General features: G+C 35.8%; 1 protein-coding gene across 1 annotated transcript in view; it reads left to right on the top strand.

Annotated features, from left to right (window-relative positions):
• ADGRL4 (adhesion G protein-coupled receptor L4) overlaps positions 1–16,606 on the top strand; it is a gene marked incomplete at its 3' end in the record, with an annotated part of 73,137 nt that overhangs the window by 38,591 nt on the left and 17,940 nt on the right. Inside the window, exons 4-12 of the mRNA XM_079535813.1 lie at positions 96–248; positions 6,464–6,619; positions 7,168–7,238; positions 9,515–9,688; positions 9,769–9,952; positions 12,023–12,139; positions 13,232–13,425; positions 14,674–14,844; positions 16,379–16,582. Coding sequence (XP_079391939.1) covers positions 96–248; positions 6,464–6,619; positions 7,168–7,238; positions 9,515–9,688; positions 9,769–9,952; positions 12,023–12,139; positions 13,232–13,425; positions 14,674–14,844; positions 16,379–16,582 — 1,424 coding nt within the window. The remainder of the gene's footprint in view (positions 1–95; positions 249–6,463; positions 6,620–7,167; positions 7,239–9,514; positions 9,689–9,768; positions 9,953–12,022; positions 12,140–13,231; positions 13,426–14,673; positions 14,845–16,378; positions 16,583–16,606) is intronic.

Here is a 16,606-nt window from a genome sequence, read left to right as displayed (position 1 = left end):
AAATATAATACTGAAGGCCAAATTAAGTTTTTACTTGGCTGTTTTCTTCAATCTGCAAATGCAAATGTATTTCTCCATAATTTGTGTCTTGACAGATGATAATGAATGTGAAAATGCTACTCAGCCTTGTGGAGAGCATGCCAATTGCACAAACACTGTGGGAAGTTATTTCTGCATGTGTGCACCTGGTTTCAAATCCAGCAATGGTCAAAAAGCTTTTGTACCTAATGATGGAACCTCCTGTGTAGGTAAGTTATTAATGTCATCCAACTAGTTTTACATTGTCACTCTTCTCTTACTGCTTCTGTTAATTATAGAAAACTAGCAAAATGCATTTAGATTTGTGAATGTTTGAGTCTGAATGTAAAATTTCAACAATTTGGACTGGTACAAAATTAATCTTCTAGTTTTTGGGCAAATGTTTCTCACTGATAATACTGCAGCTGCCAATGTTTTCAGTAACATTTCAATCTTTATGCATTGTTCAGTATTTTTTATCCACTTGTCATAGTTTTAGAAAATAGATGTCTAGTTAAGGAGATACAGAAAACCCCAATCCAGTCTTTTATGACACTGTTTGACTGATCTGTGAGCAAGTTGGTAGTATTCTTAAAACAAAGCAGAGTGACAAAGCATTCTGCATTCAGGTTGTACTTGACCAAGACAATTCCCTACATGTATGACCTACTGTGCTCCAAATATCTTTTGTTGGGGGTCTCTGGTTTGGATATTTTCTGTAATTTTTCAAACCTGACCAAAAGCAATGAAAAAGATCAGTAATCCTACCTCTCATACCATCCATCAGCTTCTGTTTCTATAGCAGTTGAATGGATTGTGTTCAAGATTACAGGGGAAGAAAAGTTCTCTGGAAAAATGCTTTTTTTTTTTTTTTTTTCTCTGAACATCTATGCAATCCTTTAGGATTTTCTTTGAATGGAAGAACTGTAACTATTTCTCTTCTTTCTGGTAATTTTCTCTATATGTTGCAACAGTCCTCAGGGAATGGGAAAATGAGAAATAAATCTATTGCCCTTTACACCTTTATGCTGACTGTGTCTCATTCTAGATAGTCTCCTGTGAGCCTGTGAGTGCTGACAACTTTTCTTCTTACTGCTCTTAATAACAGCAGAATGGCTGCATATTAAGCCAGAAAGTGATCTAATCAACATTTCTGGCCCATTGCTCATATCCATCTAAAAGAGCTCTGCTTTACCCAGCCACTATGAATTGTCTGTAAATTAGCTGAGATTGAGACTGTTAGCACATTGAGCTGTAAATATTCTCATGGTTTCTGGTCCATGCTTTGATTTTTACCAGTTACAACATTTCCTCAACTTCAGAACTTTTGTCTTCAAATTTATTTCTCTAACTGTTTTTGTGTTGCTTTTTACCACTAGCTTGCTAATTACTTTTTCTTTTGCCCTCTTCTCTTTACAGGGCAGGCCAATCTGTTTTTATTCTCCACCAAGGGTTAGTTAGCAGTTAACTAACTTTTCCATTTTTTTTATTTTGAAAGTCCATATGGGAGGAGCTGAAAGCTTCTAAAATTCACACTGAAAAAAAAATTACCTGTGGGCACCTTTTCTCATTAAATGAGTGTATCAATTACCTTACCAAGCAGGAAGTCCTTAAGACAACCTTTTGAGCTACAATTAATTTTCCACTTTATCAGTCAGGGAAGCTCTAATAAGATATTTTTTACCCAGTGGACCTGCTAGGGAGTAGATATGACTTGCAGCTGATGGTAGTGTATCCAGGTCGTTCTATTTGCAGCTGAAGCTTACACCAGGTTGCAATTCTGATCACAGTGCAAGTTACTCAATACAAATCAAAAGGGAAAGCTACCAAATATTCATCCTACCCAAATAATTTCAGAATCTGTAAAGTCTTAAGTTTCCTTTTTAATATTTATATCCTGATGTAGAATATATGTGCCAATGACCTTAAAATACAGCAGTGGAATTTTGGAGAGTGCAACATAATGCAATCTATTTGTTTATGGATAAATGCCATTAAACCTGTCTGAAGCTCCCAATGGTAAAAGTTTGTACACCACTGAGTATCTGAGTGCATTTCAGAGTCTACGTGCATATACATACATGTGCATTCTTCTTTTCTTCAGATATTATATTGATCTTCCAACTACAAAGCAACTATAAATCTCAAGGTAGTAAATCAAAAGAGAACTTGGGGAAACGTCAGTTCACCAGAATGTTAGGTTTTGCACTGTCAGCACTATTTCATTATGTTATCAGGTAGAATTGGTGAACAGATGACAATAAAATATGCTGACAAAGGAGAGTAGGAAGGGAGGGAAAGAAAAAGACAGAGAAGAAGGGAAATGGAGATATATGGTACTTGTGAAGACATTTTTCTGCTGTCCTGAATAAGAAATCTATTTTCTTTGTAAAAGCCTTTTTTTTTTTTCCTTAGATTTCACATTTTATTGAATATTAAGCTTAAATTACGGTCTACTTTTTTTTTTTGTCCCAGTCACTAAAGTAAAAACGTGAAAATGGCCATCTTTAAAATCAAAGTGACATCTGTGCCACTCAGCCTTTTCCAGTAACACACTGTTAGGTTTCTTCAGCTTTTTGTCAGCTTCTTCAGAGGCTACTGGAAAGGTAGCCCTTCTCCATCACATCCTTTACAGGAGAGTTGTAAAGCGGGGTATATGGCATTATACCACATTGCCAACCTTTCTTTTACCTGAGCAATTGTTAAGCTTTTTCATTCCTACTTTATGTATGCTGCTGCCTTCTACAGTATGGAGACATGGGGAGGGACATTTAGTCCTTTGCAAATGGACTTTTCAATCACTCGCAAGCTACTAATAAGCAGAAGGTATAATGTAGACATCAAGCTGTCTTGACTGACTGGTGAAGAATCAAAGCAGTGTAGGTAGAATTCAGTAATTGGCCAGACTGAACATAATAACTGTTCTCAGTACTTTTAATTTAATTGGAATTTCCTTGCCTGCTGCAGTAAATGAGGAGTGACAAAGCACAGAAATAAAATAAAAGGTTATAAATCTTTCTTCACACTAGCCTAAGTGGTGTTGGTGATATCATTTTCTGATTGGAGCTATTATAAAAGCTTCAAAGTTCAGCTCTGGGATTTGTTTTGAATATTTACTAAAAGGCCAGGGCTTTTTGCAGAGCTATGGCAAATGCTCTTCTGTTTAAAAAGCTGCTATTCTTCAACCTTTGCTCAGGAATGTTGTCTGTGAAGACTGCACACACAAGCTTTGGCAGCCCACTCCTGCCTACTCCTCTTCTAGTAGATCAAGGAGGATGGTTTGAGGTCCTAGCCTGAAAGTTCAGGTGAAAATGAATTGCTGAAAGCACTGGCAAGCTGTTGTCTGTGTGCAATCCAACAATTGCATGCTCTTTAAAAAAAAAGGCATAAGTATAAAATGTAAAGAAACAAAAACCTACAGCTACAACAGAGTATTTCAAAGCAGGAACTTAAAAGCAACATTGCTGCAATTGTAACAAATTGACTGTCCCTGAAAATCTTATTGATTTAAAAGGAATACGAAGCTGATTAGTACCTTTCAAGATCAGGCATATTGCCTTTCAATTTTGTCATCCAGAAGATTTTTCTCTGGGAAACAGTAAATTAGTTAGGCATGATATGGACTCATTCCATATGGGCAACTGAACTGCGGAAAATCTATTTGCATATACTCAACAGGGTGTCTCTATCAGACTTGAAATAGCCACCCTGTTGCCAGAGATGTGTTTTCGTGCTTGAGTTTCTGCTGTTATTTTGGATAATCCTGCTTTCTCATTAAAATCTCCATTACACTTAATACGTGACATAATTACAAAAAGATGAGTAATTTGTATGAATGCCCAATAATGACAAATAAATGATTTATCAAACTAGATTCATGGAAAGTAAATTATCATAATCATTTTGAAATACTTGGAACGTTAAATCACATGGCAACCGGATAGCTAGCAATGGCAATCTGGACAGTATTCAAATATTTATATATTTAGAAGTCATTCTAAGTTTTAGCAAAGGTTGCTGTCATTTGCTGGTGTTTTGGAATTGTGTTATTTACTGAATTTCCCATTAAGACATGCATGTCCTTCTTCTTGTAGCTGACAAGGCCAGAGAAATCTCAGGATAAGGCTGATGTGTTTTCTTGTTACACAAACTGTTATCGTTGTGTTTTTCACCCTTGGCATTTCAATTCACTCAAAGTTTGTCTGCCTCACACTGAGTCATGGAGCAGGGAACTGAGTGGCACTTGTTTCAAAAAGGGATTTATTATTTCCTGGTGTTATAAGTTATTTCAATGCCAGGAGTAGGAATTTTAGCCTCTAAATTTAAAAAAAAAAGAGGGTTAAAAAACCCTAATCTTTAGCCTGCTGTCTTTAATGACAGCATTTAATTATGCGAAAGCCTATGTGTAACACTGTATCCTATTTTTTCCCCACTTTTCATTAATGTAAAACATAGCTGGCTCCATGATTACAAGCACTGAGGCCACAGGATATGTGGATAATACAAAACTTAGCTCATTAAAGAGAAACATTTGTAGCTGGGGGCATTAGCAACCCAAAACCCTAATGCAGATAATAGTAATTTAACCTCATTGTGTAAGTTTCATGCTTTTTCCCACTCACCCAAACATAGCCTTCTTCATAGCTCTCCCCAGAGGGCAGAGGTAGTTGTGCTGGGGAGGCTGTGGGATCCTTCTCCTGTGCAGCACAGGCATTTGAGTGGCAGGGACCATCTGAACCACTGCTTCAAAATGCAGCCTTAGAGGTGCAAAGCAGGGCCAGTGCTCAATGAGCAAAACAGGGATGTGAAAGCAAGCTGTGGGACCTCAGGAAATCTTGAATGCTAGGGAGAGCTTTATGATTACAAGCAGAAAACAGATCTGGGGAATTGCATAAAACAACAAAAAGTGTGTGTATGTAGGAAATCTTGAGTTACTCCATTTAAAGTTCAAACACAGTTTACAGTTACCTCATATTAGAAAAAAATAAAATAAAATCATTCTTCTGATTATAGAGACTCTTTTGCCATTAATAAAGAACGTCTAAAAAGCAGATTGCCATGCATCTTTCAGACATCTTTTTGCAGTCCCTGGATACATTCACAGGCATGTACTGTGTTTTTCTATTCTTACTCAATTTCTGATTCTCCAGCAACTTTGTATCACAGACATTATTGCTCATTTTTGTTTTATTCCATTTTGAAAACCATCAGCAATTTTATATCAAAAGAAGAGCACAAAAATTGTTCGTGTATACTTGTAGTGCATTTCCAGCCTCCCGTGTCTGCTTTCTGTTTGCTTGCTCTTAAAAGCTGTCTAACTGCACAAAGGCCTCCTATCGATTCCGGTAGCTATATCCTCCAATAATCAGCTCATCCGTTCTTTTTTTTCACCAGTTTCTTACCCAAATTCATCATCATCCTCATTCTTAACTCAGTTTGTCTTCCTCTCCAGTTCATCTATCCCCCTTTCCAGTTTTACCTTAAGTTCTCAGCCTCTTCTCACTATGCTCCTTTAAATCCGTTCATATGTCACTTCTTCATTTTTCAACACTCTTTGTCAAATATACCTGTCCCAAAAGTGCTCACATTTTTCTCCTTTCTAACACAGTATTTCACAGTCCATTACTTCATTCTTGAGAATTATTTGGTGCAGTTCCTTCTTTACGTTTTCCAGTGAGTCCATTGAGTTTATTTGATCTCTACTGTCAGCCAGCCAACTAATGCAAAATAATCCCTATAGCAGCCAGCAGCAGCACACAGACCTCCTAAATTGATCAATTCATGGATTCTCTTACCAGAACTCATCAGGTTTGCTCATGGACAGTGCCCCACCTGTTTATTGAATGTGTCTACCAAGCAGCAAATTATTTAGGAGGGCAAAAGCCATGTTAGGCACATGCATTCTACCTTTGGATTAAAAAAAAAAAAAAAAGACCTAGTGAGCACTTTAAAGGCACAGAGCTTAAATCTTAGATTAACGAGATAGATAGAGTGATTTTTTGGTAGCATTTTTTTAAAGCCGTGACTTAAAACAAAAGACGGATGTTTTCTTTCTCTTTTCTAACTGACTACTAAGGCTGAGAAAATCTATTTAGTCTAATCTCTGGAAAATGGATTTCAGATAATTTGCATCATGCCGAGTGTTTTGTTATGATAGAATTAACATTTAAGCTCATGGTTTTAAAATATGAACAATGCAGTATTATATAGTAAAACATGTGTGGTATGAAAATATGATCAATTATGATTTATCCTTCTAATCCCTAAGTATTATAATTGGCAGGTGTTTTGTCACTTAGTTTCCCTTTTTAGTTTTCACTTTTTTTTCTTCCATGAAATTTTATTATGAAACTGCTTGCAGTATGCAGGGCTATTATCAACAAAGCAGCAAGGTGTTAGTCTGTAAATACTTAATAAAAAATTCAATTTCTCACAATATTTGCAGATGTAGATGAATGCAGCAATGAAGGAACTGTTGCCTGTGGAGATCATGCAAAATGTGAAAATGTGGATGGAGGGTTTAACTGCTCTTGTAAGGAAGGTTATCAACCATCCACAGGAAAATTGCAGTTTAAGCCAAATGATGGCACTTCCTGCCAAGGTACATGATATTATAAAGGTTTATGTGTTATTATAGAGCTACATCTTCTGAGAAACCCACCAGTGCCTCTTTATCTTCAGTTAGATTAATCAGCAAGACATAAAAAAGAGGCAAGGCATTCGCATCTACATTTCCTGAGAATAGAATCCTTTATAAATGTATTTTCACTGAACAATGTTGAAACCCAGTTGAAATAATGGATGTCTCCTTACAGTCATCAAATCTGTATTTCTCTGTATAAATTCAAGCTGTTTTTTAGCTTCTCCTGTGGATGGAAGTCCCAAGGAAAAGGGCCAAACTCTCTTCCAAAGCAAAGCCAAACCTCAAGGTCCAGCCCATTGCTGCTTTAGTGTTGTATGAGCAGCAGCTGTGGCCAAGGCCAAGCCTTGGAGGTTGGAGTTTGAGGCTAGGGTGCATGTGCATGGGTTTGGAATGCCAGTGGTTTGGGGAACTACTGAAATAAGAGCTGTTACAATATATATTGGATATCAACTGAACTGCAATACATAATTAGATTTGTGTTGTTTTTTTTTTTTTTTAATTTACAGAAAATCCAGGGGCCAAGTGTGAGTTATACAAAGACTGTGTAACAGAACACGTTAATAAAACTTTAGCAGAAGTAAGTAGCATTGGTTTATAGATTAATTTGCAAATCCTTTAATTGTTTCTGTCTGAAACTGTTACGTCAAGTAGAATTTTCTTAAGGAGCTTTCAACAAATGCTTGAAGTATAGAATTGAACTTAAACGTGTTTACTGAAGTCTTTTAAATAATTTCAAATTATTTGAACTGAGTTATATGTTTATATCATGGTAATAACTTGCTGGGAATCTATGTGTTCTGTTTCCAGCAAAGTAAGTCAGGATGCATGAAAAATTGAGAAGTGTGGTAATCACTCAACTCTTCCTGCAATTTCTGACAATACATATTGCTTTATGTGCTGATGTGCAATTATTAGCTTGCTCAGAGTGGAAGGCAGCAAGATAGCTCACAAAAGTAATGCCAACAAGTGACAAAATGGAAAATGGAATCACAGAATCACAGAATTGTAGGGATTGGAACGGACCTCTAGAGATCAAGTCCAATCCCCCTGCAAAGCAGGTCCCCTACAGCAGGCTATACAGGTGGGTCTCTCCAGAGAAGGAGAATCCAAAGCCTCCTTGGTCAGCCTGTTCCAGAGTTCCATCACCCTTACTTTGAAGAAGTTCCTTCACATACTGGTGCAGAACTTCCTATGCTCCAGTTTATGGCCGTTTCCTCCTGTCCTGTCCCCACAGACTGAGGAAAATAGGTTGGCCGTGTCCCTTTGACTCCCACACTTAAGATATTTATGAACATTAATAAGATCACCTCTGAGTCTTCTTTTCTCAAGGCTGAACAATAGACCCAGGTCGCTCAACCTTTCTTAGTAGGAGAGGTGCTCCAGGCCCCTTATCAGCCTTGTGACCCTCTGCTGGACTCTCTCTGGGAGATCCCTGTCTTCTTCGTCCCAGGGAGCACAGAACTGGATACAGTGCTCCAGGTGAGGCCTGATCAGGGCAGAGTAGAAGGGGAGGAGGATTACTTACCTTGATTTGCTGGCCACACTCCTTTTAATGCACCCCAGGATCCCATTGACCTTCTTGGCCACCAGGGCACACTGCTAGCTCATTGCAGAACTTCATCCACAAAAGAGCTATAACATCCTGGTATGCTTATATATTTGCTCATCAAAACTTAATATGTAAAGTGACACAGACTTTATGGAGTCAGACTTGGGACTATAATTTTTTCAGCAGAAACCAAGGTTTCCTGATGCAAATAAAAGTGAATAAATAATGAATTAATTAGTCAACAACTATAATAATGTCTGATTTAAAAGGATAAATGAAACGTAAGCATGAATAAATTAAAACCAACGATATACATTTGCATTTTATATTAAGCAATTTGACCAAGTTACCAGAATTAAATTAAAAGCTTTTACTTGACTGTTTTCTTAAAACACTTTTTGTTTTAATCTGTGGCATGGTATGTTATATTAATATGTTTCTAGTGTTTACTTGCAAAGACATGGTGAATGCTAACACCAGGATGTATCTGTAAGATTTTTTTAAAATATCTAGTTATACTAAAGAAAAAATAGAAATAGTATCTCTGTTTTATATAAGTAGCCATACCAGATTTTAGCCTATTTTTTAACCTGCGTTCTACTTCTGTTCAGAGGCAAAGATAAAACAAATTCCACAAAATCTATTCAACAGCAGAGAATACAGATCTTACTTTTTCTTGATAGTATCTATTAGATTTCAGTATTGTAGAGTATGAATTCTTTTCTTATTCAACCGTGACACTGCAATCTTAATGTACATCTCACTCTCTTAACGTATTACTTTTTAAAGTAACTGCATTATGTAAGTATGTTTTTGTAGCTCATAAATTCAGTTCCCCTAAACTGCATATTTTATAAGCTGCATTTGGAAAAAAAGCATTGCAAAATGCTCAAAAACTGCCCATTTGCTCCCACTTCTTCAGATAAATTTTAACAGAAAAGATTCTTCTTAGTTACCATATCAGTTGACATTGAATTATTTGTGCACACTTGCTAGTCCACTTTAGAGTATTATGCTAAATAAAACTGAGCTGCAGTTGTAATTAAATAAATAAATAAGGGTGTAGTGATAGGTGATTTTTTTTTTTTTTACCATACTTTCTTGTTAATGTTATACCAGTCATAACTTTTTTTTCTTAGTTTTTCATTGCTTTATATGTTAAACTCTTGATTTAAATAGTGCCTCTTTTTACGCCCTTCTGTTCTTGTTAATTCACAGAAATCAGTTATTAGCATCAGGTTTATGTTCTCTCACAGAAATACGGCTTTATTTCTCTCATTAATGTGACTTCCTGTGTTTTTCAGATTAGACGTTTAAAAACACCCCTGGAGATGCTGCAAGAAATTAATAGGAATACTCTGGGACCACTTTTGCCTGTAGATGTAATTTCATATGTTGAAGCATTATCTTATTCATCACTCAATACCATGCAGTACTCAGTTCCTGACAGTGAGGCACTCCGTAACACAACCATTAATGTGAGCAGATCGAGCCTTAAAGCTGTGCTTTTCTCTTTACAAGTAGTATATGAGTCTTTAAAATATCCTTTTATTTACAGGTTTTGGTTAACACTGTGAACAATTTTTTACAAAAAGATAAAATCGCCATCTGGGAAGAGCTTCCTGTTGATAACCAAAGACAGAGCCTCACTAAGTTGCTGCATACTGCAGAACAAGCAACACTTCTCATGTTGCAAAACTTCAAAAGGACAACACAACTAGATGCTAATGCAAGTGACGTAGGTAAGAATATAGAAAATTAATCTAAGGTATACTTTAGATGTGAATTACACTGAGGAGTTTTTCAGCACAATTATAGAGATTAGAAATGATGTTATATGCAACATGGGTGTTAATTTGTATGAATTTTATAACTAACACCCAACTTTTGGTGTAAGTATCACAATTTTGAAAGATAGAATCTTTGAGCCCAGAAAAAAATTGAGAGGCTGTAGGAAGCTATCCTATCACATTATGTTTTAATCTCTCATTATAGTCACACTTTTGTAGTGAATCTGGATTTATCTTATAAGCACAAAAATATTCTGTATATCTTATATTCATAGAAACAGTAGCAAAAGTTGAATTTGCTTTTTAAAACTTTGTGGCTCTTTTTGGTTCTGTGAAAGTAATGTAAATAAAATTGGAATAAAGGTTGGAAGTTAGATCTTGTGTGGCCTTAGTTTCAGAAAATTTCTATTTTAAGAGAAATTTCAGAGTAGTAGTTCCAGCTACTATTTTGCTCTCCAACCTTCTCCCTGCCTATTGACATCTTCACACCAGCTCTTACCCATTTTTCTGTGATTGTGGGAGCTTTACTTTTATTACAGAATAAGAAGCAGGCTAAGACCTTCTCAAGATCTGTAATCAAGTGTTGTTGATTCCTTTGGCAATGGTCACTCATGTATTTTTGGTTTTTGGAGTGTACCCAAACTGGATCTGACCAGATTTCTATTCACTCACCTCTCTGAAACTAAATTAGCAAAAGTGATTTTAAAAAAAGAAAAAGAAAGAAAGAAAGGAAACAGAAAGACATTTGTACTGTGAAATAAGCTCTGTAGAAAAAGATTTATAGATAAATTTTAATTCAGAACACCTCTGGGTGTCCAGCAGATCCGTAATGCTGCTGGGAGCTGCTTGTAAAGCCCTTCTTCATCCACCACCGGTCTGGAGGCACAAGCTCTCTTGTGACCACAGAGCTAAGTCCATGAAGATGGAGAGGAGAGAGGAATCAGTTGACACCAGTCAACCAAAGTGACAAAAAGAAGCTAATTAGAAGAATGGAAAGGAATATCTACATTAAAATATGTTGATCATTTTCTGGTTTGCTTTAGTTCCAAAATAGGTAGTTCTGTGAGGTCTTTTCCACACTGGCTGCAAACACTATAATTATTTGCTATTGTTTCTCAGCATGAATATGTTTTCTATGAGGCTCATACACATCCCACACATGTATTTTTGGACCTATAACATTATCTCTTTCTCTCCAACACTTTTTATAGTGAAAGTTCCTGAACTGTATGCTTTTCAAAACTCCAGCAACAACAAAAAAATATTTCTTATGTCCTGACAAACATTTTCTGACAGCTGGTCTATTGAATATAAGCGTTGCTATAAGCAATGCAGATGGTCTAACTTAGTGATACTCCTCCATCAGTCAAGATTTAGATTTGTTTATTTTTGTTCTGTTTTCTATAAAAGGCCTGATTGACTTTTTTTTTATTTCCATCTTGGGTGACGGAAACTCAGCACTATAATGAACTGAGTAAAGAGCTCGGTGTCCTCTAATGCAGTTTCCATTCTGAGGGGTGATGCTTGTTTGTTTTCTTCTTGACAAAACATCATTATTTTATGCAGTGTGCATTTGGTAGTATGGATAGATAACTATAAAATATATACATTTCAAAAATTGGCTTTTATAAAAACTTACTATTCAGTAGAGAATTTTATGTTTTGCTCTTTATAATTGTGATTTGTGGTTCCTTTCAGAAATGCATTTTTAATAAAGCAATAGCTCTTCCTAAAGTAACCTACATTATTCTTTCCAGTGCCTAATTTAATGCAAGGTAAATAAAAGACCATATTTCTCATGGAAAAGTAAAAAGTGTGAAAGCAAAATGTATGCATGGAAATAACAAAATCCAGAAGTCTAAGCAAACATGCTGTATTTTTTTTGAAATATTTGGCGCAATGATATATTCTTGAAATTTACAGTAATTATACTATTCAATAGCACATTTATTAATCCAGCTGTAAATTATCTTAGATCATAATGGATAATGTGATTTTTACAGTATTTTTCTTCTTTTGCAGCACTCAAGGTTTTTGCTTTTGACTCTCACCACATGAAACACATTCACCCACATGTGTACACAGAAGGAGACTACGTAAAGATCTCTCCAAAGAAGAAGGAGGAGTATCAATCCAATGGTAGGAGACAATGATTAAAGAGCAGGGGTGTTAATAAACTCCTTGAATAGACTGTACCACTAGTAAACAACCAGGTGTGCAGTATCCTAAGACTTAGCTGCAGTCTTGTTAACTACAGAGTCAAAGCATTTTTATCTCCATCTCACCTACCCTGTTCTTGTCTCAACATTGCTTTTTCTACCATTATTTCCACAATGACTATCTCACAGGGAGGACCAGTAAGTTTTAACATGATTATTGATACCAGAGACCTGAATTTTATCCCTTTCTAAGCTGTAGATCTGCTCTCTAACTTTGGATCAGCCCCCAGATCTGTGTCACTCCAAAAGTTAGTGCCTCTTTTCTATTTAGAGAGCAGCTCATTAAAGCAAGAATGCATGTTCCCCAGGACAAAAAACCAGCAAGGTCCTGAATTTGGCTTTGGACCTCAGAGTGCTATAGAAATGCCTTAAAACTAGCAATAGTCCAGTACTAAATTAAATGAATGTGGTTGAAAAGCTCCAGAATTAATGCACCTAAACCAATAAACACACCAAAAAATGCCTTTAAGTCTTAATCTTCCAGCTAATCCACTACCTGTCAGCATGCAAAAGTGTGGTTCACTGTGGTACAGGGAAGAAAAGCGTGATTTTTCTGATCAGCACTACATCCCAAAATACCTTTGATTTCTTTTTCCCACTGCACCTTCCTCCCTTGTCTCCACTGTAGTGGAAGTCAAAGCAAGCCGCATGCTTCAGAGAGGACCAGGTCTGAGATGTTTTGGTTTATGAGACCTGATAACACATGTGAAACCAATTGCGGAACAGCAGCATGCATATATTAGTTTAGAAAAAATAGGTATGCGTGCATCTAATTAGAATTTCCAAAGTGAACACATTTTTAATTCTAATGGCGGTTACATTGTTTTAAATAAAGCTATATTTCATTGTCTCTAAAACATTTTTATAACTATTCCACAAATATTCCATCTGTTTTGCATATTTTATGCAATAACAGTAATTATGTCTATTGTTTATTGTTTCCTTAATGTCTTCAATTTTGTTCTTCTATAAAAAACCTCAAACTACTAAATGTGGTCTGTTTGATTGATAGGCACTGTTGCAGTTGTCTTTCTGCGGTATAGCAATATTGGTTCTTTGCTTTCATCGCCTAAAAACCGCTCCTCGAAAGATAGTTCTGAGCAGAGACAGACAGTAAGCTCATCAGTTGTAGCTGTTGCAATTAGCTCAAATCCACCTACGCTGTATGAGCTCGAGAAAATAACGTTTACATTAAAGTACACCAAGGTAAGATTTTTTTTTTAATGTTTTTAACTTCAAAACAAAACAGTAGCTAATTATTGTGTGTGATGTAACCGTATCTGCTGTGTATGATATATTCAGACATAATTCTGCTGTTTGCTACTGTGAGTTTACTTGTATCGGAGAAATAAATAATGATCTCAAATGTAGCATCTTCAGTGCTGAATATGATACTGCTAGAAAGTTCTACTAAAGACTAAAACAAGGGCAGCAATGCCATCTTTGTTTTGCTGCAGTTTGAATAAAATGCAATTGTCTGAAGCAATGTTACTGGTTCCTGATTGTTCTATGTTTAGGTTTTTATTCTGTCTTGAAAGTTTATCATATATATCGCAGATATATCTATATATACACTGCAAAAAAGAAGAAACTAAAGCAAAAATTTAACAATTACTTAAAAGGTAATAGAATAACCTATAGCACAGCACCTTTGCTATTTCTGAAATCTGAATATATCATTCTGTAGTTGGGATCTTTACTTTTACATAGATTTTGCTGGCTTCACTTGTATGTAAAGAATCATCTTACACATTGCAAGGAAACAAGAAAATGACTCTGTGCAGGGAAGTGGTACAAGGGTGAGGTGTTAACCTTGATTATGTAGGTTTTTAATTTGTTACTTGCCTTGTAATATTTGAGATAGAGATCAGCTTTCTGTAAATTTGCATATATTTATAAAGTATCTAGTACAGTGGAGAGCTGATTTTTGACTAGTGTTTGTATGCACTATCAGTAACAGGTAATATTAATGGTCTTATTCATTGTTGTCATCACACCTGATATACCAAGTGTGATATGACCCTGACTTTCTCCCAAACTGCTTTGTAAAATGCATAGAATAAGCTTCAGGTTTAGAGCTGCTCATTTGAAATGGGCTACAAGCAATGTGACTGTAACCTTGGGGTTTAGTCCATGTTCAGCAGGTGCAGTATAATAGTATAACAGTGTTTCCAGTAGGTAAAAATTGTAACACGTTGGTAAGTGCCAAATGGGTTCAGTAATCTGATTAGCCTGCATGTTTGGTGAAGTGCTAACTGTGTGAATAAAGCACTTCCATTCCAAGCCACATTTTAATTGCTTGGAATAGGCCTTACCAATGTGCTTTTTTGTTTCTCAGCCTTCCAATGGAAACATGGAATTTTTAATGAATTGCAGTGGGTAATGCAAGAGATGTCTCTTGATGGGAAATATCCTGCCTTTTGCCATCAGTAAAACATCTTGTTTCTGTTCCAGACTGCAGATAAAGATATTAAATGTGCGTTTTGGAACTACTCAGCTGACACAATGAATGGCAACTGGGCTACAGAAGGCTGTGAGCTGACGCATTCCAATTCCACTCATATCTCATGCAAATGTAATCATCTGACTCATTTTGCTGTTTTGATGTCCTCAGGTGGCTCTGTTGTAAGTGCCCTTTTAATTTATTGTTTTACTCAATACTTTCTTTCATCTTCATTTGTTATATTTTTATTGCAGTGCAATTTATGTACTTTTTTGCCCTTAGGTTGTTACTCTTTTATTCAACGAACACACAATTTATTGTGCACTGGGCGAACAAAATTCTTCCCCTATGTGTTTGAATTTCTGTGTGTCCTTTCTGCAGTATTGCAGAGCAGTGATGCAGCAAAGGATCTTGTTCCCAATACACAGTCTGTTGTGCTTATTTTTGGTGCATTGCTTTTAATTTTAAATCACACTTTAAAACTGCCATGGGATTTAACTGACCTTCATTAGTGGTCAGTAACCATATGGCCCACAATTTCTCTTGAGCAAAGCTTTGTCACCCATTTGTCTAACTTTGGCATCTAAAAATCTCCTTTAAATGCACTCCTGAGAGTTTGCAACAGCATTATCAGAAAAGCATCGTCAACAGTAAAAGGAAGGAAGTTAATGACTATCAAACATAGACGCTCACAACTACAACAAAATTGTGAGAATGACCACTCAATTTCTGTCCTTCTTACATTAAGAAACCCCATATATTTCCAGAGTCCACATGGGGATCTGCAGGATCTTGTGTCCTGTCTCAGAAAGCAGCTTTATACGGTATCAGAACTGACAGCAAGCAGAATATTAGCATGAATATACTGTATTGAGATAGTACTCTCACACTGTGAATTTCATGCTGATAGAGGCTGTTTCCTGCTTGCTAAATAGCATCCTAAGCCTTCAGTTCACATTTAAGACCTTTGCCGGTACTTATATGGTTATTTGGAAAAGGAAGAATGGGAGGAGGATAATCTTTGGTCCTTTATTTAGTGGAAAAAAAAAAAAAATTCAATACGTTTTCTGGTTAGCTGAATGCTATCCTTATGCTGATGCGCAGTCAGGTATTTCAGAGATTCTTTGTGTGAATACCAAGCAGCAAATATAACCATGTTCCTATACAAAAATATTCACAACCAATATTAAAATACCCTGTGTTTCTTTAGAGAACATTCCTGTTAGGTATCTGGAATAGCATTTGTTTGAAATGATTGCTATTTCGGAGTCTTGTTTTGATCATGTTGTAAATTCAGTAAGACGCTTATTCAATTTTGCTTATCTAAGTCACTGCTGTGATAAGCCCTTTTATATTAGAAAATGTTCATGTCATATTAATATATGTTCTACTGCCAGTGTGTTTGTCATTCACTAAAATGATATGATTTTTAAATCATATTACGAGATACTGATGTTAATAAAGTTATGTTAAGAAATACCAGAAAATATACAGTTCATTACTAATTTCCTTTAGAGTTATATCTGCCTCCCCCCACAAAAAAAAGGAACCATAATGCTTTTAAGATTATGCAAAGTTCGCATTTGCACTTACTCTGCAAACATTTTTGATTAATATTTTTTTCAAAATAAGAAAAAAACTGTATTATAGAATGTGTTTTTTCTTGAGAAAATACAAAGCTATTCTTTTTAATATTATATTATAATTTTCCCCCAGGGTGTTACAAATTATAACATTCTTACAAGAATCACTCAGCTAGGAATAATTATTTCGTTGATTTGCCTCTCCATGTGCATTTTTACATTCTGGTTCTTCAGTGAAATTCAAAGCACTAGAACGACAATTCACAAAAACCTCTGCTGCAGTCTTTTCCTGGCGGAACTTATTTTCCTGATTGGAATTAATATGAGCAATAATAAGGTGAGTAGTTTTCACTTGTGTCTT

The sequence above is a fragment of the Tetrao urogallus genome (assembly GCF_951394365.1).
Source record: "Tetrao urogallus genome assembly, chromosome: 5".
Taxonomy (NCBI): Eukaryota; Metazoa; Chordata; class Aves; order Galliformes; family Phasianidae; genus Tetrao; species Tetrao urogallus.
Note: the sequence above shows the minus strand (reverse complement) of the source record. Positions and strands in the feature narration are given on the sequence as shown.